The sequence below is a fragment of the Nematostella vectensis genome, chromosome 7 (assembly GCF_932526225.1).
Source record: "Nematostella vectensis chromosome 7, jaNemVect1.1, whole genome shotgun sequence".
NCBI lineage: Eukaryota > Metazoa > Cnidaria > Anthozoa > Actiniaria > Edwardsiidae > Nematostella > Nematostella vectensis.
In genome coordinates, this window is record NC_064040.1 from 2,803,596 (window position 1) to 2,827,160 (window position 23,565).

Genomic DNA, 23,565 nt, shown 5'->3' on the forward strand with positions numbered 1-23,565 from the left:
CGAGAAAAGTTTCCGATGTAAAACAAAGAAAAAGATCATTAGTATAGTCATTGAAGACAGCGGAATCGGAATAAGAATATAAGGTTATACATCCTTTTTCCTGTTTGATTTGGGAAAGTGCCTTTTTGCAATTTCCGCAGGGTTCGCGTTCTTTCAATTTTCGTCGTTGACTTGCGACGTTTGTGCTTACTCGGTGTGTGCGTGTTTTTTGTTTATGACGACATCAAACAATAAAGCTTGTAATCTGTTTTCTGATGAGTAAAAGTTACAACAAACATTTCTCTGTTCAGAAAAACAATTATGAGTGTGACGCCTTTTTGCTGAGACATAACAAAAATAAAATCTTGCTTGGCATCTTATAAAAATATCTTTGCTGAGATAAAGAGAATTTCCGTGGTTAATGTAAACAATTCGGAATTGTTTGAGTGGCTGTTTTAGGTTGGAATTTCTTCTTTGTACCAGCGAATTCTTGACGTTTAGCTTTCCTTTTATGGAGATCGGAATTCGGTGTGAACATTCCGAAAGTAACCGAGTGACGTCCGACTGATATCACATTCAAGGCACTTATCTGTCATTCAACACTCGTGTCGAAAGTCTTCGACATTCAAAACACACGCGTAGACCTGAATAATTTGGTAGCAGGAAGGTTATTTATTTGCCAGAAGCTTTCACTGGGGGAGTGTACTTTTGTCGCAACGTTGGAATATTCTGGTACAATCACTCGGAATCTCGTCGGAAATCGTAATATGATCCTCGGTGCTCTTCGTGTTTAGCGAAGCAGAGCGGAAATATGCGAGCTTCAAAGGTCACGAACTTAGAGTTGCTTTCGTTGTCTGTAAATTCAACCGCTGCTTGAATCGCCACGGTTTTAGTCTAGAAGCAATGAAGAGAAAATAGTAGTGGATTTAGTTCTTGAGTCTTTACACCGGAAGCCAGTACAGCGTAGGAATAATCACAAAAAAACAAGAAACGATTTAACGAAGAAACCAACTCGCTTGCGGTCGATTCCGTGTGTTTTTTCTTACCAAGTGTCAGTTTGAGTTTACTAGACTCCCCACTTGGAACCATGGCAAATTTAACCAAGAAAGCAAACTGGAATTTGTCGGTGTTTATCACTAGCTTGAGCACAGAAAAACCTGTGGAAGTGACAGGACAAACGCATATCGGCAAGCTCATGTTGGATCTGGTGGAAGGGCTAGGTTAGTGAAAAAGCTCTTGTGAAACTTCAACATCTTATTTCTACGGGTGTGGTATTGCACGGTATAATTCTCCTTAAATGTTTGTGTTTGAAATAACGCGGAGGTCGTTTTGTGGGATTTTAGACCTTGAGGCATATTTGTGCTATAGTGATTCGCTTATTTACCGGAGTAACACAAGCAAATGAGCAGCACTTTGATTCGTTCTATGGAACACACTTGTGCAAACATGGCGCTTGTACTATTCGATTCCACTGAAGTAATATCACCGATTAGGTCAAATTACACAACGAATACTCTTTCTCAGTGAAGCATCAAAGGTTACATGGCTTAGATATCTTACTAGTTGACCCAGTTCTGCATTTTGAGGTGAGTTTGTGTTGTTGTTTTTCAGATATATCTGCAGATTGGTCGGATCATGGTTTATGGTGGCCTCAAAGGCGGCAATGGCTTCTCAAACCACGAATTACTCTCGATACATGTGGGGTGCAAGGCGATGCAAAACTCCATTTCACTCCCATCCACAAAAAAGTTAGAGTACAGCTACCGGACTTGCAATTTGTGGAATTATCCATGGATTTTTCTAAGAAAGTTTTCGTAGCTGTTCAAGAATTGTGTGCAGAACTTGGAATTCGACACCCTGAAGAACTATCTCTGATGAAACCAAACAATAAATTGAAAAAGGATGCTCGAAGAAGTATGAAAGGGAAAAAGAAACGACACTCTGGATCAGGGTCTCAAAGTTCTGATGACAATCTCTCGCAAAATAGCGACGATCGGCAGTGTGGCAGCAAAGATAGCCTTACGATTCCTAGACACGGTGGTTATGCCTCGAATGGCAGTATTTCCCCGGGTTCCGCTTCCCCCGGTTCGCCCGCTTACTCAAATTTCGGTCCTGAAGGGCCATTTTCTACGCTAGAGAACACGAATTTAAACCAGAGTCCTCTAACGCCGTCCCAGGAAGCTTTAAACACGTTATGCAAACCGAAATCGATCCAAGAAAAAGCCTATTTGAATTCCGGGTGAGTTATTATTGTATGCCGATTGTTGATTAGGGCATTCCGACATACTATCATCTTACGATAATTGTATTACTATTTACTTTGTTTTATACCCAAATACCCAACCCTCAATTTTGATCTGCCGAAAATAACTTGCTACTTCTAAAGAAACCCTCAGCTTATAAGTAATAAAGATGATTTTATACACTGAAACGAAATATAGATTCATTTTTATTTAGGGACAAAAAGACATTTCGCAATCAGTCAAACATTACAAATGACTAATCTAAAGGGAGCGTCATTGAAAATTTTTGTTCTCTGTTATCATTTCAAATTAACTTTCACAAACCATATTTTACCCACATTATCACTACAGGGTGTTTCAGGTCACAAGAGCAGATGTCAAAATCATTTAATGTTAAATTACTAAAAAATAGAGGCTGTAATATGTACAGCATATACTGTATCTGTGATGTGATATGCTAATAGTATTCCAGTTCCAATAAAATAATTGATCCCTCTTTTATCTACTCGATACTTTAACCAACTTGCAAAGTTTTGCCATTTAGTGTGGCTAATTCACACTTTTACTCGGTCTTGGTTCTAGAATATTGCATTATAAGGATGTTATGTTTGGCTTTATTTCCTTGTTTTCCTTATCAATAAAGTCCACATTTCCTGCGGCATCAAACACTCTTTTAATGTGGATTTATTTTCATTGAGTAGCAGATTAAAACTGAGTAAAACTATTCTTTTGAAGAAAAAAAATACTATAATGGAATTAACGTTTTGCAATTTTGTTGTTCACTTGCTGAGAATCAATTTCTCAATTTGAAAAACTTTATCACTTTCATATCAGGATCTCAGATAAGCCATTTTCATTATGATAACATTTATTCTAATATATACTGTTTAAAAAAAAAATCTTCAAAAATACCAATAACTCCTGATGCCATGATAAGTTATCTAAACACAAGAGACAATGTCAAGCAATATTTATCACAAGTGCTATATAGCACAGTAAAACTTGAAAGCTTGCCATCTTATTGGACATTGAATACATATACTTTATCTTATACATATGTTTTCTGTTTTAATTCATTTTTATCAACTCTTTTTACATTAAAGGCAATTCTTGCTGCCCATATGTCTTATGATAAAAGTAAAATATTCAGTTGTATTTTTTTAAATCTTTAGGTGTAGGTGTAGCAAAGGGAAAATAACTGTTGTTTAGCCTGCAAATTTTAGGTGGAGGAAATGTGTTTTTTTTTTAACATTTTCAGTCACTTGTCATCTTGTAGACCCCTAGTGTGCAGACCTCATAAGAGTCTTTTGCCAAGTGAATTGTGTTCTTGCTATGGGCATAACCTCAATGAGAATACTGAAGATTCCATACATTTTATAGTAGGTTGTATGAGAACATAATATTGAAACCTGTGTATGTAACTCAATAGCAATTTACTGTTAATGTATTGTGTACAACTGTATACTAAAGAAACAACGCCCTATTGATTGTTTATGATTAGTTGGGTGTTAACTGATGTAAATGTTTCAGCCCATGGTGGAATAACCATGAAATTTACTCCTTGTTTTCTGGGCTAAACCCTCAACATGTGGGGGTCATGGGTCACTTTCCCTCTCTATGTTATCCATTATGTTATGTTTTAATGATTTTTAGAGACACAATATTTTTATTTTTTTTGTTATGAGCATATCAGGCTTAAAGATAAAGTAGTAAATAAATATATTCCTGGTAGAGCTTGAATTTGAAGGAAATCTAAGTCTTGTTGCTACTTGTTAAAATCAATTTTAAGGTAAAGTTTTCTATGGAACAAATACAGTCACAATTTGTAGTGGTGCTAGGGATATTAATATACAACAAAACATTATACAAATAACTTCTTATAAAAATATAATTTAATCTTTTCATCTTTGTTTTCTAAACAGGTGGCTAGACTCTTCAAGATCACTAATGGAACAGGTAGAGTAATATATTTATATACTTGACTTTTTGAGCATGGCACTCCTAGCCTCCCTTGATAATGAAAGATCTCCTTCAAACCAAATAACTAGGCTTATCACAAGTCTTATCAATACTTTATTATTCCTTTTGTATTTGGCTGGACCCAAACTTAGACTAAGCTGTTCTAGGTTCAGACTTGTTTTGTTGTTGTTGTTGTTGTTAACACAGCACCCTTAACTCTCAGCAGGTGGTTATAATGCTAGGAACAAATGAGACAATTATAATTCATGCATCCTTTCTCCTTTATCATGTTGTTGTTTTTTTTGGCTTTCTCTTAAGCCATCTTTTTCATTTTACTGCTGAAATTAGTCAAGAGCCCCAAATATAGACTCTCCTTGTGGACTCCATTATTCCATAGCTTAGACAGATTGTCTGCTCTAAATAACCTTCAAGGGTGATTCATGTTACAACTTTATTGGTTTCAAGTTAGCCACTTGAACAGGTCATGACACTCCTTGGATGTTACTTTAAGCCAAAGATTTTTATTGGATAATTCTCTGTGATAATAAATTACTTTATATTTTGAAAATATGGGCTGAGATTGACACCTGTCACTCGGTTTCTCTTACCATCAGTCCAACACTTCACAGGCTTCCCTTTCATAATATTTACCTTAAAGTAAATTCTTCTTTGGTCTGTTAGTCAAGAGGCAAAAAAAAATCAAAACCTTGCAAGACCAGATTTTCATTTTGTTATTTATAAAGTGGCAATTAAAAAGATTTTATAGAGGTGTACTACTTTATTACAGTCTAGTAATCTACGCATGCAGTCTGCACACTGCATATATATTTTGAAATCTCAGTACCTGTTTAGGCTAAAAGCAGTCTTGATACTAATTTCTTATACAGTAGTCTTTTACCCTCATTGTAGTGAGAATTGAATGTTGCCCTTTTCTGTTTCTCTCTAAAAAAAAGTTTGCCCCTAAGCTAGGGAAAAATAGAATCTATATTAGGATATAAGAATTTAATTATTTTATTTTAATTATTTGGGAAGAGGGGATCTTAATGAATATGGTTTAAATCCAATTTAATTGAAATACAAAATTTAGTTTTTCTTATATCATCAGACTAACCTCTGTTGTACCTTATTCCTAGGAAGTCCAAGAGTTTGACACAATCTATCTGCGATATAAATACTACACCTTTTTCGACCTTAATCCAAAGGTAGGCTATCTCCCCTTGGAGAAACAAATAGGAAAAAATAGTAATGCACAATACGCACTAATAGTACAACTTGATTTCCCTCTGCAGTGAAACCATATATACTTTATTAGAGTAAAAAAGACTCTTTTTAAGTCTGTAAATCATTAACCCAATCAATGAGAATGGAAGTATTTTGTGAGTCCTAAATGTGGTTTCAGTGGAGACTTCAGAGGTAGACATACAGAATGGTTGGATAGTTATTCTTGTAGTAAAAGTGTCTTATACAGTGGAACCTGGACTTACGATACTGGATTTTACAATAACCTCGATTTTACGATTCCTTTCTCCCAGCGGAAATACAGTGAAATGTATAAGAAATTACCTCAATTTTATGATATCGGATACAACGATATTCTTGATTTTACTATACAAATCTGTTCTCCCCTAATTTTAACCTTGATAAAATGATATTACTGATTCTTTATATCAACATAGATAGAAAAACTCAAGACACCAGACATGTACTGTACAGTTGATCATTTTTTTTTTTACTTGTAAGATCATGTCAAATACAGTTTTACAAAGAGTAATAGTTGCAGTCTTTCACAGAGTACTGTTACAAAATTATAATTTTGTAGAAGTTTATTATTAATCCTACCTCGCTACAACAATATTTTCAATGGTCTTTGATTTATATTGTAAAATCTAGGACCTCATTGCAAAGACACCTCGATTTTACGTTTTCTTTTTCCAGGGGGATATAATAAAATCCAGATTCCTCTATAGTAGAATGAAAGAAGTAAAAGTGTTTCCTTGATTTGCATAAGATAGTAAGTTTCAAACTCATGTCAGTCCCCTCTATGAACCACACTTTGTAAATTCTGGATGCACTCCTGAACTCATGTCAGGCCCCTCTATGAACCACACTTTGCAAACTCTGGATCCGCTTTTGAACTCATGTAGTGTTTGGTGACTGCTTGTAGGTGGATGAGATCAGGATCAACCAGCTGTATGAGCAGGCCAAGTGGTCAATTCTCACCGAAGAGGTGGAATGCACCGAGGAGGAAATGATGTCCTTTGCTGCTATCCAGGTAAAGCAATAATTCAGTTTCAAATCCCAAGTCTTTTCACTATTCTATAATGTGTGACTCTATTATAAATATGGTTTATGCCATTTCAATCTAGTTCCAAGTGAAAATACTCTCTGCATCACCCCAAAGCAACATCCCAGAGGATGATGATGATATTGATGCTGCTCTTAGTGATCTGCAGCTCACTCTTGAAGGGTCCTCACACTCAACAACATCACCGGCAAAAGTGGTAAGCTCTAAATGTCTAATAGTAGAATCCCACTGTACTCCACTGTGTCCATTAAACATAGGCACTAATGGTAACACATGAACCATTTGTAAATGGCAGTGAGGTCATGAAGAATGATCTGCTATCCCAAAAAAGCTGCTGTTACAGATGGACGTACATAGCATGATATATCTCACTACCATACTCGCTGTATGACGATGTAAAGAATGATCATTTATTGCTGCTTTATATCTTTCAAGTAAAGAGTGAGCTTCAGTTGATTCATTTTTGTTTGTGCACATAGAACAGTCTCAACACTGTCCCTGAGATCATGGACTACCTCAACTTGGTCAAGTAAGTGATTTTCAATCAGTTTTGAGTACTTACCATCCTTACTAACCAAGTGTGGTGGGCTGATTAGACCTACAGTACTCACCATGTGTTGATAATCTTTTCCATTGCAGACAAAAAGCTTTTGGTAGCAAGAAGAAGAAGTTTTGGTTTGTGTTTCGAGGTGAGTCAGATGTCGCTTTTTTATTCAATTGTTGGTGTCTATCCTTAGTAATTGTGATGTAAAACATTTTCTTTCTGCTGATTCAGACACCACACTGACAGTATACAAGAGCCAGGAGGAAGCATTTGGACAACCAGTACAGCGCATGAACCTCAGAGGTAGCTACCACACTACTGTAGGCTGCTCTCATGTGGGAAATGTTTTGTTTTCCAACATTGGAAATCTTGTCAATGAGCCAGTGAACCTCTACCTTTGTGTGTTTGACAAATATTTCGTCTGCTTTCGAGCAGATTTTAGCAATTTATGATTAGAGGAAGTTTGCATGCATCAATATTTGGATGAACGATAGGGGTTTCATTTAGGCCAGAACTGCCAGATACTATTTTACTAGTGCTGGCTACCCTTTTTAAAGAGTTGATAAAAGTTTTATTTGAACTAATAAAATAAAATAACTTCCACCCCCTACTTATCAATCTCCACCACCTACTCTGACACTAAATAAAACTCCTGAACAAATATTTTAGTTGCAATCTCAGTCAATAGGCCAGCTATAAGCATGCGCATTTGTTTGACATGGCAATCTACCTCAACTACTGTACGCCATGCTTCGCTTAGTGCAAGTCCAAAAGGCGTGCACTGCATGACGGTAGTTGAGGTAGGTTTCTATTGTAATGCATGCACAAACTTCTAGCTTGAATGGTCTATTAGACCGAGGGGGAGCAAGAGATAAGACTTTGTTTCTAAGAGTGTGTAATTATGTAATGTTTCTCTTTGTAGGCTGTGAGGTGACCACTGACGTGAATGTCAGTAAGGACAAGTACCAAATTAGAATGAGGTTACAGGATAACGAGGAGATTGAACTGGCCTGTTCTACAGTGAGTATACAGATATCGGCCACTTTTTACTCTCATGCAGTAATTACCTGCACTTTTTGGAAGAAGAAAGGCATTTTCCTGTTAAAATGCGGTCACGTTATTTTCAAATTCCTGCTCCTGCAAGATTACGGAAAAGCCTCTTGTGTTTCTGTCAATCTAAATAGCTGTACTTGTGTTTTTTTATTGTTTAATTTATTATTTGGACAGCACTTGCCCATAATTCAATGTATCTTGCAGGAGTCTCAGTATGCCAAGTGGATGGCTGCTTGTCGCATGGCCTCTAAGGGAAAGACAATGGCGGACATATCCTACGAGTCTGAGAAAGCGGGTATCCAGGCCTTCCTAAGCATGCAGCACGACAAGGGAGATGGCACGCCCCTTAGCCCTGGACAGGTAAAACACAATAAGGCCTTCCTAAGCATTGCAACACAAGGGAGATGACACGCCCCTTAGCCCTGGACAGGTAAAGCACAATAAGGCCTTCCTAAGCATGCAACACGACAAGGGAGATGGCACGCCCCTTAGCCCTGGACAGGTAAAACACAATAAGGCCTTCCTAAGCATTGCAACACAAGGGAGATGACACGCCCCTTAGCCCTGGACAGGTAAAGCACAATAAGGCCTTCCTAAGCATGCAACACGACAAGGGAGATGGCACGCCCCTTAGCCCTGGACAGGTAAAGCACAATAAGGCCTTCCTAAGCATGCAACACGACAAGGGAAATGCCACGCCCCTTAGCCCTGGACAGGTAATACACAGTACATGCCTGCTGTGTGGTGTGAACAAGGGAGTCAATAATTGTGCTAGTGGTTGATGGCTTGTGTATGTGCCACCCTATTAGCACTGGTCAGGACGTGCACAAAACATGCTAACATGTGGCCCAAATATGGCTTAAACAGGGGGAGTTGTAATAAGGGAAATATTCATTTCTTGAAATAGTTTGTTGAAATGGTTTGATTTACGCCTCTTGGGAAACAGAATAGTTTTGCTGTCTCCCTCCTTGTCCTTTAAACGTCAGCGAAAGTACTGTTTTCGCCCAGGCGTATTTACTCCCCTAATTGTTGCAATGTCTGTAGGGTGGTCCACAAGAGAGCTCTTTGGATTGTAATCGACATCCCTCTATGGATGTACAATTTCCTTACACTGACAACCCTTGTTCCACAGATCCACATCCAGCCCGAGGACTTTGTCGGTCAACGCATGCTAAAGAAGTACAAGCCCAAACAGGTATCTTGTGACTCCAGGGAAATACCAAGCGCGAGAAAGCATCCGTTTCCATCGGCTGATTTTTGGAAGCTTTGTTTTGATATTTTGGATTGAATTTTGTAGACCTTAACCCATGTATGCGTTACCCATGAGCCATTCCGGGTTACGACACTTGGATTCACGAGCTTAACCTTGAAATCGGTTTATATCAAGCGCGTACGTTGATTTTTTTGGAGGGGGTGGGGGGATGGCTGTCAAAAGCGGGCAATTTCTTATAGAAGGATATGTTTCCCATACAATACCTATGACTGCGAAACCCCCCCTACTTAGCAAATCCTGCGTGCGCAAATGTAATATGTTGTCGTATACGTTGTCGATGGTCCAATCTTTTCATTCTCCATTTGTCGTTACAGATCGCCGCGCGCATCCTCGAGTCGCACACGGCACTACACAAGGCATCGCTGGTCGAGTCCAAGATGATGTACATTCGCCAATGGCAATCACTGCCTGAGTTTGGCGTCTCGCATTTCATCGTGCGCTTCCGATCAGACAAGCCTAAGAAAGAGGTTAGTAGCAAGAATCTTTGGATCATTTTAACGCCCCGGGCGCTTTTATTTTTGTCGTAGTTTTCTATTACGCTAATGCATAGAAAATTAGTGGGAGTGTCTTTGTCATATTTTTTATTTAGATTTTTTCCCATATGCTTACTGGAAGCGAGCGTAGTTTTTATTGGCCTGGTGCTGTCTGCTTCAAACTTCGCCTCTTTTCGTCTTACTGAGCTTCGTGTTTCTTATTGCATTCCAGGAAATACTTGGCATCGCCTTCAATCGTATCATGCGCATCGACGCGAGCACACGCGAGGCCATCAAGACGTGGCGCTATAGTGTGATGCGCGCGTGGAACGTGAACTGGGAGACGCGCGAGATGATCGTGCAGTGCGAAGACGAGATGATCGCATTCAACTGTGTCAGCGCGGACATCAAGGCTGTGCACGAGTTCATCGGCGGCTACATCTTCCTCTCCATGCGCAAAGACGTCAATCAACCCCCTAGCGACGAGCTCTTCTACAAGCTGACAGGGGGCTGGGTCTGAGTCACGCACCCTTGTCACGCTAAGATATTTCAATGACATATGATACTGGATTGAATTGGTGCGTTGATTTACAAGCTGACGAAGTACTAGGGTGCGTGACTCCCGTGTCACGCATTACTTGTGTCACGCGATATTATTCCCGCTCGGGCTGGTGGGAGCTTGTATAAGCTGACACAATGTTAATAACGTTTCAAAAAGATTGACTCAATGGAAAACAATGCCGATATGGTTCCAAGTATATCAGTAGTGAACACTTCCAGTGATTGTGTGACTTCCCCCGGGTAATACATTGGGATTGTCACGCAACTTTTTATATGCTACAACAACGGCGGAATGTCAATATTCACAATAATTCAGTCACGCAAGAGACGTGTTAACGAAACCGGAAGTTCTTTGTAGCTGCCCTGGGTTATCGCTCCCAGGCTCCAACCAATAGGCTGCGCGCCCTCCTCTTGGCATTTGTCCGTCACCCGTTTGGGTTTTCGGTGGTGGGAGAAACTATGGTTCTTCCCGCCCTCCCATCGGCATTTGTTCGTCGGGTCCTCGGTGGTGCGAGATCCTATGGTTCTTTCCGCCCTCCCACCAGCATTACGAAAAGTCTTTATAGTTTCAAAAGGTATTATTTTATTAATAAATTAGCAGAATACAAGAAAAACATGATTATAATAAGGCAGGTTAACAATCTCGTTCAACCAGGAGATAAAGAATGTTTGTGAAATTTTAATGGGATAGAAATTTGATACAAAAACTGAAAGAAGGCTGAAGGTAAAATTAGTGTAGCGGGCTGTGATAAACTTCAATTCCACACTCCCATTAGAAGTGGAAAAAAAAAGTTGTTAAATCCAAGACTTTCTTGTAACAAGTACAAGTTTCTTATGTAGACGTAATATATTTGAAATAAAACCACGCCTATATAGTGACTAAAGGTTGTTTTGTACGGTCCCGATAAGATACTCGACAAATTCTTGCAACTTTATCCTTTCACAGTACAGCTGCAGTCTCCCGAAATTCACTTTATTTCAGAAATCTCTCGCGCCATCAACATAGACACAGAAACAGCTGCGGGCGTCACGCAAGAGCGCCAAATGATAAAATATTTCAATAAAAATAAACCCTATGTAACATCTGATTTGTAAGGGCGCTGAATAAAGTTGCTTTTTGGTGATAGACAAAAAAACAGTGCGCGCGCGTTTGCCGTCAAAAAACGGTGCAACTTTGGCACCCAAAAAGTCACGCGCAGTCTCTTATCGCATGTCGCCTGTTATTATCGTCGGTTGATTTTGTCACTAGCCGTGATACTTTACGGCGGGAGAGCCGCGTGTTCCCAGGTTCTTGACCCGGAAGATGGATCCTGCGAGGGGTTGGTCTCTCAGCTGTGAAGGGGTAAGGCCAATCCTACAAAATAACGGTGCATCGCTAAGTAGAGACAGGTAAGACCAATCGTACAAAATAACGGTGCATCGCTAAGTAGAGACAGGTAAGACCAATCGTACAAAATAACGGTGCATCGCTAACTAGAGACAGGTAAGACCAATACTACAAAATAACGGTGCATCGCTTAGTAGAGACAGGTAAGACCAATCCTACAAAATAACGGTGCATCGCTAAGTAGAGACAGGTAAGACCAATCCTACAAAATAACGGTGCATCGCTAAGTAGAGACAGGTAAGACCAATCCTACAAAATAACGGTGCATCGCTAAGTAGAGACAGGTGAGACAAATCGTACAAAATAACGGTGCATCGCTAAGTAGAGACAGGTAAGACAAATCCTACAAAATAACGGTGCATCGCTAAGTAGAGACAGGTGAGACAAATCGTACAAAATAACGGTGCATCGCTAAGTTGAGACAGGTAAGACCAATCCTACAAAATAACGGTGCATCGCTAAGTAGAGACAGGTGAAAGCAATCCTACAAAATAACGGTGCATCGCTAAGTAGAGACAGGTAAGACCAATCCTACAAAATAACGGTGCATCGCTAAGTAGAGACAGGTAAGACCAATCCTACAAAATAACGGTGCATCGCTAAGTAGAGACAGGTAAGACCAATCCTACAAAATAACGGTGCATCGCTAAGTAGAGACAGGTGAGACCAATCGTACAAAATAACGGTGCATCGCTAAGTAGAGACAGGTAACACCAATCCTACAAAATAACGGTGCATCGCTAAGTAGAGACAGGTGAGACCAATCGTACAAAATAACGGTGCATCGCTAAGTAGAGACCGGTGAGACCAATCGTACAAAATAACGGTGCATCGCTAAGTAGAGACAGGTGAGACCAAACGTACAAAATAACGGTGCATCGCTAAGTAGAGACTGGTAAGACCAATCCTACAAGATAATGTTACATAGGTAGAGACAGTGGTGGATTTACCTAGAGGACAACAACTCCACTATCCCTCTATTTCTTTAGACGCGGACCATTTGGTATTTAACGGCTCTTCCTCTCTATTTCTTTAGACGCGGACCATTTCGTTTTTGACTGGGGAGTGGCTGATCCAAACAAAAACAAAATCGAGTAGGCGCAGGGCCTTTAAGAAATCGAGCAAGGAAAGACTGGCAGAAAAAATCGCCACATACTTCGGGAAAAAAAACTAGAGCAGCAAAAAAAAAAATTATAAAAATTGCCACTACCCCCGTCAAATATCAAATGCTCCGTCGCTTACCGGTCGAACAGTATAGATGATTCATGTACCGCTTTTGTTTTTGTTTTTTTTCTACCTGAATTTTTTTAATATTATATCTGAAGGTATGATCAACCTAACCCTAACCCCTCTTGTACGATTCTGCGTCAATGAGTCGATTTATCTCCATAAAACCGGCCCACAGTACATACATACCATACGTAGATACATACCTAGCGGTTGTCACAATCAGCTCATCATAATTTGGCCCCGCCCAGCAGCATGACGTTGTCCTAGCAACAGGAAAACTGACAGATTGGAGTTCTTCGCCCGTGTTAGGGTCAAAGCGAACAACCTGATAAGAAAATAAGTACATAGACGCTCCTTCCTATCTGAATACACATTCCCTTAATTCGAAAGAGAATGCAAGGAAAACGATCAAAAGACAATCATTTTACCTTGCCCTCATCCCAAATAGCGATCCATAGCATGCCATCTTTATCTATTGTCATTCCATCCGGCTCCTGGTGATACAATAGTAACATGACAGATGCGCTACATATATTGTTTTATTTATTTGGTACCTTTCATCAAGAAAAAAAGGAAGAAAAAGAGCGCGATTAAGGGTAGCTGACGGACTCGAGGTTCCAATATGACGCCCACACATTACTCGACTGTAAGACTAACCTCTCTCATATGTCGTGGCTACATATGTACCTCTCGTTGTGGCATGGCTACGTACTCATCGGTATTGCTATTGATATGGGTGTTCCCCTCAAAGTGAGTAGTACTACTTACCCCTTTAAGTGGGTGTGGCTAGGTTGGTGTGGAATGGGAGTACGGCAACTTGGTGTGGGCGTGGCTACTTACCCCTCTGGAGGGTGGCAGCTGAATAGCAACTCTTCTGTTGCTCAGGTTACCGGATGCCACATCGTAGTCAAATGCAGACACTGTTCTGCAATCAATCAACAATATCAGGTGCATATCGAATAAAGCAACACCCTAATTAGCATGCGAGAATAACGTTTTGATTGACTAGCTCGTGTCTCCTATCTTTATTGTTTACTTCTTAGATTGTCAAGGTGGCCACGGTAGCGCGCGTCGGATGTTTTTTACTTACCGGGGAATTGAATCCACGTAGTACAGAGTTTTCCCATCGTTGCTCCAAGCGAGTCCATTGGAAATTGTGACCTAAAGCCGCCAAAGGACATACGTCTCGAACAGGATGTATCAAGAAATAGTTGAATCTTCATAGACGCGTTTAATTTTAAAGTATTAAAATCTTCAATCTACTCGCATAAGAAATGCCTAGATTTTTTTTGCCAATGAGCACGCTTTCAATGCATGCATTTTTCTATATACAAGGTAATGGTCTTATACAAGAACACTGAATATTCGTCCGCAGAGTAGCCATCTCCCCGTGAGCCGGCTAGTAGGCTATCCGCAGAGGGATGGTTCTTGGGGATATGGGGGTATTAAAGAGCTTTTTTTTACCTTGCACCTACTTTGAATTTTGGGGAAGTCATTTGTTACTATTTGATTTCCTTTTTTGTCTTATTAACTTGGTTTGCACTGGCACATTGTATTTATTTTAGTTGGGATTTTTCTAAGCAGGCTCCTGACAGGAATGGTTAACTAAACTGTAACCTTCTAGTTGGATAGCCTTTGAGTTGGGAAAAGATTTGTTTTCGAGTGGGGCTCACATGACCCAGTGCTCCTCGTGTCTTCGCGTGCCACAATCTCCAACGCCCCAAAAACATGTTTCTAAATAGCTTCGATAGGAGCCAGCTACAAGCCAACTAAACTTTGCTTACCCCATCTACGTGTGCTCTAGTAGACCTGCCACAATCAAAAGAATACTGATAAAATAAAAAGAAATATGTTAGACTTACAACATGCCATGTTCGTAATGAAAGTAAGCACATCATTAGTAAATATCGGGCTTGTAATCATATTATAGATTTTCAGCACGGCTTAGAACATTATGCTGAGGTTTTTGCAGAAGGTTTTATTTACAGCAGCTATAACAATTGTAATAAGTTGACTTGAAGGCTTTTTATTCACCTATTTTATTAACACAGTACAAAACATGGCGGACTACACGAGGAACTCTCCGGGTGCGCATGTGCGAAAGATATGCTAATTAACCGGAAGTAAAACTACAACATCCCCTTCTCTAAGCTGAAAAAGCTGAAAAATTACATGAGTACAAATGTGACTGGTAGTGTCCAATTAGGGATGTAAAAAAAACAAAGAACTTTGCAGTACTAATAATAACATAGTTCAATATCTAATGTTTGTGTAGCAAATGCTACAAGTTCAGTCTGTCTGGGGGCTTCACTGTCCGTGTTGATCTGCGTAATGGTGGACCACTTTGGGTAGGTGTGGACTTCGCAGGGGTACCAGGTGTAGACGTCCTTGGCTCTGTTGGGGGTTGGTTGCCGTTAGGTGCTGGTTCTGCTACAGGCTCGTAGTCATCAGTATCTGAGGTATTATTCAAGCTTAGTTTTTCACCTGTGGGACGAATGTGTCTGCGGTTTCTGGTGAGAGTACTGCCATTGGCCATGTCCACAATGTGCGAGCGTGGGGTTGGCGCAGCGGCTCGAACTATTCCTGGCTCCCATTTGGAGTTGAGGGGGTTGAAGACTCTGACAGCGTCCTGAGGGTAGACAGGCTGTAGACACTTGGAAGTCCTGTCGTAATATGATTTCTGTCGGTCTTGTCTGGCTTGCAGCTTGACATTGGCATCATAGTCAGGTTTGTTCAGTAGTGCATGCCTGGAAGTAGCTGGCAGGTTAGACTGATATATTCTGGAATTTAGCAACTCTGCTGGTGATGGCAGGGTGTGACCCAAAGGGGTTGTTCTCAGGCACAGCATGGCTAGATGTGGGTCTTGCCCTGATTCCTTGCACTTTTGAAGGAGATCCTTGACAGTTTGCACATTTCTCTCTATGAAGCCATTAGCCTCCTTGTAGTATGGGCTTGTAGTTGTATGAATAAATCCATAGGTGCTGCTGAAAACCTTGAATAGAGCAGACGTAAACTGGGTGTCATGTCCTGTGACAAGTTTGTCTGGTATGCCATGTTCCTCAAATATTCCTTTGAGGTGAGCGATGACAGTAGATGATTGGATGTTAGTTAGCTTGCGCACAATTGGGAACTTACTGTAGTAATCAGAGAGTAGTAAGTATGGTGAACCGTTCCAGGAGAACAAGTCAGATGCTAGGGTGTGCCAGGGCCTTGGTGGAACATCATGAGGCATTAGCGGCTCTTTAGTGTTCATGGACTGATTATGCTGACAGGGAGCACAACTCTTGACCATGTTGTCGATGTCGGCATTGATGTTCGCCCAAAAGACTGATCCCTTGGCTCTGAGCTTGCATTTTTCCGCACCCTGGTGTGCATAGTGTAGCTGCTGTAGAACATCTGGTTGCAGGGTCTTTGGAATTACAATTCGGGTACCCTTCAGGATCAATCCATCGGCGACAGTAAGTTCGTCACGATAGTTCCAGTATGGGTGTAGTAACTCAGGGCATTCAGCTCTTTTGTTTGGCCAACCTTGGGCGATGACGGCACGAAGTGAGTGAAGTGTTGTGTCCTTCCTCGTCTCCTCTTGGATCTGCGTTATCCTAGTAGGGCTAGCATTGAGGTGCAAGTGTAGCTCATGTATAGAGACATCAAGTCCAGCGATAGTGTCACCGGGACTTGGGTTAAGTCGTGAGAGGGCGTCGGCCAGGGGTATGTCCTTCCCTGGGACATATCGAATGTCGATGTCGTATTTCTGTATCCGCAGCATCATCCTGGCAATGCGGGGTGGCGCGCTGGCCAGATGCTTTTTGAATATTGCCTCCAGTGGCTTGTGGTCCGTGTGGACCTGGACGTGGCGTCCATAAGCGTAGTAGTGGAATTTCTCGAGACCATGGACGACTGCAAGCATTTCCCTTTCTATGTTGGAGTACCTCCTCTCGGTTTCAGTGAGTAGCTTACTTCTGTACTCCACAGGGCCTTTATCTTGGATGAGTGTCGCGCCGAGGCCACGTTGAGATGCATCCACCTGGATTACGACAGGCTTGGTGCTGTCGAAATACTGCAGCGAGGCTGGCGATGTGATGAGTTTCTTGATGTCATCTACAGCTTTCTGGTGTTCTGGGCACCACTGGAATTGACTACTTTTCCTTGTCAAGTCCCAGAGGACCGCTGCTGTTGAAGCGAGGTTGGGTATGAAACGGCTAAGGTATTGCGTCATACCTAGGAAGACTTGGAGATCTGTGAGGCTCGTTGAAGGATCCATGTTGTTGATGGCTTCAACCTTAGCAGGGTCAAGTTTCAGACCATCTGCACTTAGGGTGTGTCCGAAGAAGACAAGTTCCTTGCTGGCAATTTTGCATTTGTCAGCATTGAATTTCAGACCAGTTTCACGGGCACGCTCCATTACTGCTTTCAGGTTATTGTCATGCTCCTTACGGTTGCGTCCGTAAACAACTATGTCGTCTGTGATGCCTGTCACCCCAGGTAAGTCACCAAAGGTTTCATCGACCTTCTTTTGGAAGATGTCCTGAGCACAAATCAGACCAAAGGGTAGTCGTAGGAATCTGAATCTTCCATGGGGAGAGTTGAATGTTGTATAGAGTGAGCTTTCCTGGTCAAGCTTTATGTTCCAATAACCGCTGCGGGCGTCAACTATGGAGAAGTACTCGGATCCACTTAGCTTTGATAAGACTTCATCAAGAGTGGGTGTACGATGATGTGGACGTTTGATGGCGCAGTTGAGGTCCTTTGGATCAAGGCAGAGTCGTATGGAGCCATTCCGCTTTGTGGAACAGACTAGCGAGTTGACCCAGTCAGTGGGTTCATCAACCTTGGTGATGATTCCTTGCTGTACGAGGGATTCCAACTCCTTGCGCAGAGGCTCCTGAAGTGCTTCAGGGACTCGTCGTGGCGGGTGAACCACAGCGGGTACTGTAGGGTCAAGTGTGATATGGAACTCTCCGCTGAAGCATCCGATGCCTTCGAAGCAGTCAGCATACTGTCTTAGTAGAGCTGCCTTTGCCTCAGGGTCATCCTTGGGTACTTGAGCTGGTCGTATTTCGGCTGGCTCAGCCTGGTCTTTGCTTAGACTGTGGTTAAGGGTTACAAGCTTCATTGCAGTACATGTGGGTAGTCCTAGGATTGTAGGTCCTGTCGTGTTTACAACATGAAATTCATGAGGGCTGGACTGACCGTTATGTAGTAAAGTGAGGTTGCAGGTACCGTAGTGTTGTACTTCATGGCCTCCATATGCTGTTATCCTTGTATCTGATGGGGCTAAGCTGAGGGGCTTGCCGTCTATGTCGCAGAGTGATTCTGGATAGATGTGCTTGTAGTTGCTTAATGGGATCACATTTCCTTCAGCACCAGTGTCAATCTTGCATAATAGTGGTAGTGTCCCGTTACTCGAGTTAACCTGTATGTTGACGAGCGCTTGAGTGTTCTGTCGAGACATACTATCAATGGTCAGAGAGTGAAAATATAACTGTGGGGAATCTAGGGGCTCAGGTGCAGTGCTAGCATTCTCATTGCTGAGGGTGTTTATCTGTTGCTTTGATTTGTTCCGGTTTCCCCGCCTGCCTCTTCCCCTCGGGGTGGGACCTTGGGGTTTGGTGGAACGGCAAACCTTGGCCCAGTGGTTTGGTTTCCCACAGTTGCTGCATTTTGTTCCGTTTGCGGGGCACAGGGATTTTTGTGTCACATCATGGCTAGTGCCACAGTTCCCACAAGTTTGTACTTGTTTATTTTCACGTGAGTGTGTCTTGGGATGTGAAGAAGGGCTTTTGTGGGTTGTTGCGTGTACAGGTATAGTGTTTGTGCCTCTAATATCTTGTAACTGAGCCGAAGTGGCTTCCTCAGTCCTGGCTATGTCTATTGCCTTAGCGAGCGTTAGAGTTTTGTCTAACTCGAGGAGTTTAGCCTGGACACGTGGGCGGCGAGACCCGAAAATTAGAGCGTCAATAATGTGTTCGTCTACATTATCATACCTGCATTCGCTGGCTAGCAATCTTACTTTCTTTATAAATGAATCCACTGGTTCATCGTCCTTTTGCTTCAGAGTGCGTAGTTTAAATCGTGCTAAGCGAAAATTGCTCTTGGGGGCGACGTATTCTTCAAACTTCTTCCAGTAAGTTGACAGCTTTTTCTTCTCGTCTGAGGTTAGCGACCACGTAGAAACTAATTCAATTCCTTCTTCTCCCGTCCATATCAACAGATAACTGACCTTTTCTTCCTCCGATTTGGACTTAAGCGGGCCAGAAAAGTACAATTCGACGGTTGCCTTGAACTTTTTTAGCGCTTGTTGAAGATCGGTTGCATTCCAGTCCATACGAGGGCTAGTGAGTCCAGTGAGTTCGGCCATTTTCCTTGTGTAAACTTGCTAGATTTCTCGTAAAATACCGACCTGGTATGTTTGAGAGTGATTTTCCTTCAGTTTGCTTCTGACACCATGTAATAAGTTGACTTGAAGGCTTTTTATTCACCTATTTTATTAACACAGTACAAAACATGGCGGACTACACGAGGAACTCTCCGGGTGCGCATGTGCGAAAGATATGCTAATTAACCGGAAGTAAAACTACAACAACAATGTTTCAAGGAAAAGTGTTTCAAGAAAAACCCATTTGATCCTGTACTTCCCTCGACTGCTCTTAACATGTAGGATGATAAGACATATCTGTAAGTGTGATGAGTAAAAAAGGATTGATCAGCAAAAAAAAATTCATGTGTATAGTCAACATAGCAGCCAAACAACAGTGCATTCGTTTGTGGTATCAGAATGTTAAGGGGGGTATGTATAAAAATCACTTTTTTACGTTTAAGAAAATTACTGTAATTGAACTAGAATAACAGGAATAAGCTAAATCTCGGTTCACGGAGACTCAAAAGTGCTGAATTTCGTTTCACAGGGACGGTTGGATCATGTTTCTCCCTTCACGAAAACACCCTTTACCACACGACCTTGTAGTATAAGAGAGTTTCTTACAAGTCTGCCCTGCCTGTTTAAAATCTCTCCATCCTGAACTCCTCTTGTTCCTGAGAGAAAAAGTGAGTTTTTACCCAACAATAAGGGCAGAATGAAGCATACAATTTCAAATATAAAGAAGTTTAAGAATGTACAAAATGTTGGTGATCATTACCTGCCCAAAACCGCCCTGCCTTGAAAAAAAAATAATAACATAAAACATGATGATTGTTTGTGAAAGGTAAAATATAAAATAGTCAATTGATCTGTGAAATATCACTTACAGGGTCACACTTTCCATCATTGAATCGGTTGTGAGGGCGATCATCTGTAGGATTTTCACACAGTTATTCACAGGTTTCTGGCATGATTAGAATAAGTTTTTGGCCATATTTGAATCAATGAGTTCCCTGTTAAGAACATGTGAAATTCAAAGGCTTATTCACAGGTCTCTCACAGGATATTTACAGGTTCCACGTAGTAGATGATAAGTGAACATAGGGGTCAAACAAGACATATGAGCAGTGAAGCAAACAAAGTGACAGAGGGGAGAGGAGGTGAATAGGGAAGAGTATATTCCTCTGTCTTTATGGGAAGAGAGCTTACCATCAACCTTTGCAACAACTTCTCTTGTGCCTGTCTATGGAGAAGCAAAAGATAGTGTATTGAAATCTTGGATTCGTTCAACTTTTTGCTCATAGGGTCTCTTGAAATCCTCAGACTTTATTTTCCAAGCTAGTTCAAAACTAAACAGCATTTTTCTAATAGCAGGCCAGCTATGAATTGCATAACCACAATGCAACCAGGGGAGAAGAGGGATTGAGACATGAACAATCATTTTTTATGATAAACTAGGCTATTCTATCAATTACATAATAACTGCAAATATTTGATACCTCAAGGTCAAGAAAGATGAAGTCTCGTCCAGATGCCATCACAAGTGATCTGCTTTGCTCTTTTGGGACTCCTACAACAAATAAACATAGTTAAAATAAGAATAAGGGAAAGAAAGGAAATGTATCTTTATAAAATAAGTACAGGGCTTATTGCTTAAATATGCCTCCCTGAATAAGCTTGGGCCAAAAAGGAACAAAATAATAAGTACCTACTCCAAATACACCTTTGCTTAAACATGCACAATGTAGAATACAATGACAAGGGGGGTTGTATGTTTTAAGTAACGAAGGTATTCCATTAGCATAATTTATTGCCAAAGCCTACTATTTTCTAGCTTTCATTCAGTACCACATCAACATGTTCATGACGCAATGTTGAATTGCTTTCCCTAAAATCACCCCAGCATGCTGCTCAATGTAAGAATCATGAATCATCGAAAGCTTATTGTTATATGGTAATGGAAGGCATTTAACTCCTTGCACACAAGCAAACAAGTTCTTCCCCAAATTACGTGCCTAACCAAAGACATGAAAAATTGAATAAGCGCTGTAGCATTTATTTGAGCAATTAAGTTATGTTACTAACCTGCCCCTACAACATTGTCAAATTGATACTTCTGATCCTGTACAAAATGAATATTCCAATTATAATAAAAAAATGAGGCAAAAATATACAAGAAAAGGAAAAACAACGTTTAGGAACATAATTAGCAAACAAGATCATATAGCTGTCAACTCACCCACATTAGGGAAAGTTTATTTATTACTCCAAAGGGGGAGGAGGGGTGTGAGGATTTTGATAAAAGTAAGGAATAACATTAGTTGCCCCCCCCCCCCTCCTGGATGAACAAAATTGTCCATGCCCCCCCTTAAGCTTCCCCCATATTTTCTGTACCCCCCTTGGGATGATAAATGAACTTTCCCTTAGGTGGGTGTCAAAAGATTTTGGACCTCATCACCAGCTTAATTATTGTGAAAATGTTTATACATTGTCTGTGTTCCTCATCCCATTGGGCTCTATAGACTACAGCATCCATGGCCCCATTTTAAGATATTTTCACATATTTACTGTATTTCACCCGATTTCACGAGATTTCTGTCAAAGTTGGGTTGACAGCTATCTTCTAAAAAGTGGACAAACAGGGAAACAGGGTTTTCTATCAATGTTTTTGGTCCTGTGCACTGATTGTCTTTATGCTTACTTGTATATAAAACCATTTCTGGAATCGCTTCTTCTTTTTTTTTTTTTTTTTTTCACGTTTTTTTCCTGATGGGGGCAGCATTGCCGAATTGATGAAAAACATACAACCCATTGATTTAAGAAATTGTTTTATATAAGTATATAGTCCGTGGGCCAGAAAGTGAAACCCCTCTAATCCCCCCCCCCCCCCTCCCTCGGAGATTTTGGGAGACATATATCATCTGAAAGCCCCATCCATAGTGATTCCAAAAATATATGTTTATGCTTCAAAAAGCTCTGGCTGTGGCCGTACAGCGTGGTTGTTTATTCCAGTTAAAAACCACAGGGTACCCACGTCTGAATTTTTCAAAAATCATCGTTTAACTGAACTAATATTTAGTACTAGAAGTTTCTAATAGAAAGAGAATGCTAGGAGGACGGGGGTTTCAGTAGAGGGGTTCTCGAAAAAGACCGCTGATCAGCATGAAATTAAAATACAAATCAGCCGACTGGGAAGCCTGTGGCGTGGACACGAAAAATCATATGCAATACAAAGATTAGACTTGCTCTCCGGTCGCTACGCTCCCTCTGAGCAAAAAGTAAACGAAACATTACATTCTTGCATCTAAACGTCCATTTTAATTAATTTAGCGAACAATCGGCTAAAAAAAAAGAGCCTGGGAAGGTTTTGAGGTACCACAGGGTACCCACACTCTCAAATTGGAAAATAATTAAAACGGCTTTCACAATAGAAATCACAATGGAAAGGGCTTTCAGATGATATATGTCTCCCAAAATCTCCGAGGGGGGGGGTCACTTTCTGGCCCACGGACTAATATAAGTAAGTGTTTCCTGTTTTGATTTATCTACCTTGCCTGAGTCCACGTCAGTGACATGCACAAGTTTCTGCATACAGTCCATCCATACTAGCTTGCCACTAGCCTCGTCCCAGTGCGGACCTTCACAAAGCTCGCCGACATTTTTCAAAAGGACGCTCACTTTTACTGGAGTCGCCATGTTTTGCAGAAGAAAGCGATGGAACCTTGGAAATAATCAGGCGTTCTTACACTGACACAGGTAGCCCAATTTGATTACATTTGGCATTTAATTTATTTTTTTATCTTAAATTATCCTTTGATTTACACTAAAACACTAAAGAAAAAGAGAAAACGAAAAAGTGAGAAGAATATGTTACTGTAGAACATCTTACATGGCAGCGTTTGTGTTATATAAAATACTTATTGTTTTTTAAATGTTGCAATTTCTGGTGAAATTCAAAAGCGCCATGTCAGCAGGCAAGATAATTCTAAAATATTCAATAGAATATTATGTATGTTTTCTTCTCTTTTCAGAGCTTTTCATGCCATACTAAACACAAAAATAAAATTTTACCTTTTACAGGGCCGTAGGAGAGCGTTAATCAACTGAGAAAAAGACATCTTTTTTGCGTCACACAAAAAAATATATATATACTTGACTGACAAATAATGTATAGAAATGAGTATGAATAAAGTAGTCAAT

At 40.8% G+C, this 23,565-nt stretch overlaps 2 protein-coding genes and 1 long non-coding RNA gene across 3 annotated transcripts; 2 read left to right on the forward strand and 1 right to left on the reverse strand.

Annotated features, from left to right (window-relative positions):
• Positions 1-542: 542 nt before the first annotated feature.
• On the forward strand, positions 543-11,269 carry LOC5508008 (fermitin family homolog 2). The gene is made up of 14 exons (XM_032376757.2): positions 543-1,199; positions 1,591-2,218; positions 4,145-4,178; positions 5,315-5,383; positions 6,346-6,453; positions 6,548-6,682; positions 6,966-7,015; positions 7,126-7,175; positions 7,262-7,333; positions 7,953-8,050; positions 8,288-8,443; positions 9,216-9,278; positions 9,671-9,823; positions 10,062-11,269. The coding sequence occupies exons 1-14, from the start codon at positions 1,067-1,069 to the stop codon at positions 10,347-10,349; spliced, it is 2,037 nt and encodes a 678-aa protein (XP_032232648.1). The 5' UTR covers positions 543-1,066; the 3' UTR covers positions 10,350-11,269.
• Positions 10,954-23,526, reverse strand: LOC5508017 (regucalcin). Its single transcript, XM_001628554.3, has 14 exons — positions 23,437-23,526; positions 22,915-23,086; positions 21,451-21,487; positions 20,865-20,935; positions 20,575-20,608; positions 20,253-20,296; positions 20,144-20,162; positions 19,990-20,039; positions 14,792-14,836; positions 14,098-14,168; positions 13,848-13,932; positions 13,436-13,501; positions 13,211-13,332; positions 10,954-11,744 (listed from the first exon to the last, which is right to left on the reverse strand). Exons 1-14 carry the CDS (start codon positions 23,481-23,483, stop codon positions 11,636-11,638), a joined length of 972 nt encoding a protein of 323 aa, XP_001628604.2. The 5' UTR covers positions 23,484-23,526; the 3' UTR covers positions 10,954-11,635.
• Positions 20,058-22,095, forward strand: LOC116615099. The gene is made up of 2 exons (XR_007312329.1): positions 20,058-20,525; positions 20,871-22,095. It is a non-coding gene; the product is annotated as an uncharacterized LOC116615099 (long non-coding RNA).
• Positions 23,527-23,565: the final 39 nt, after the last annotated feature.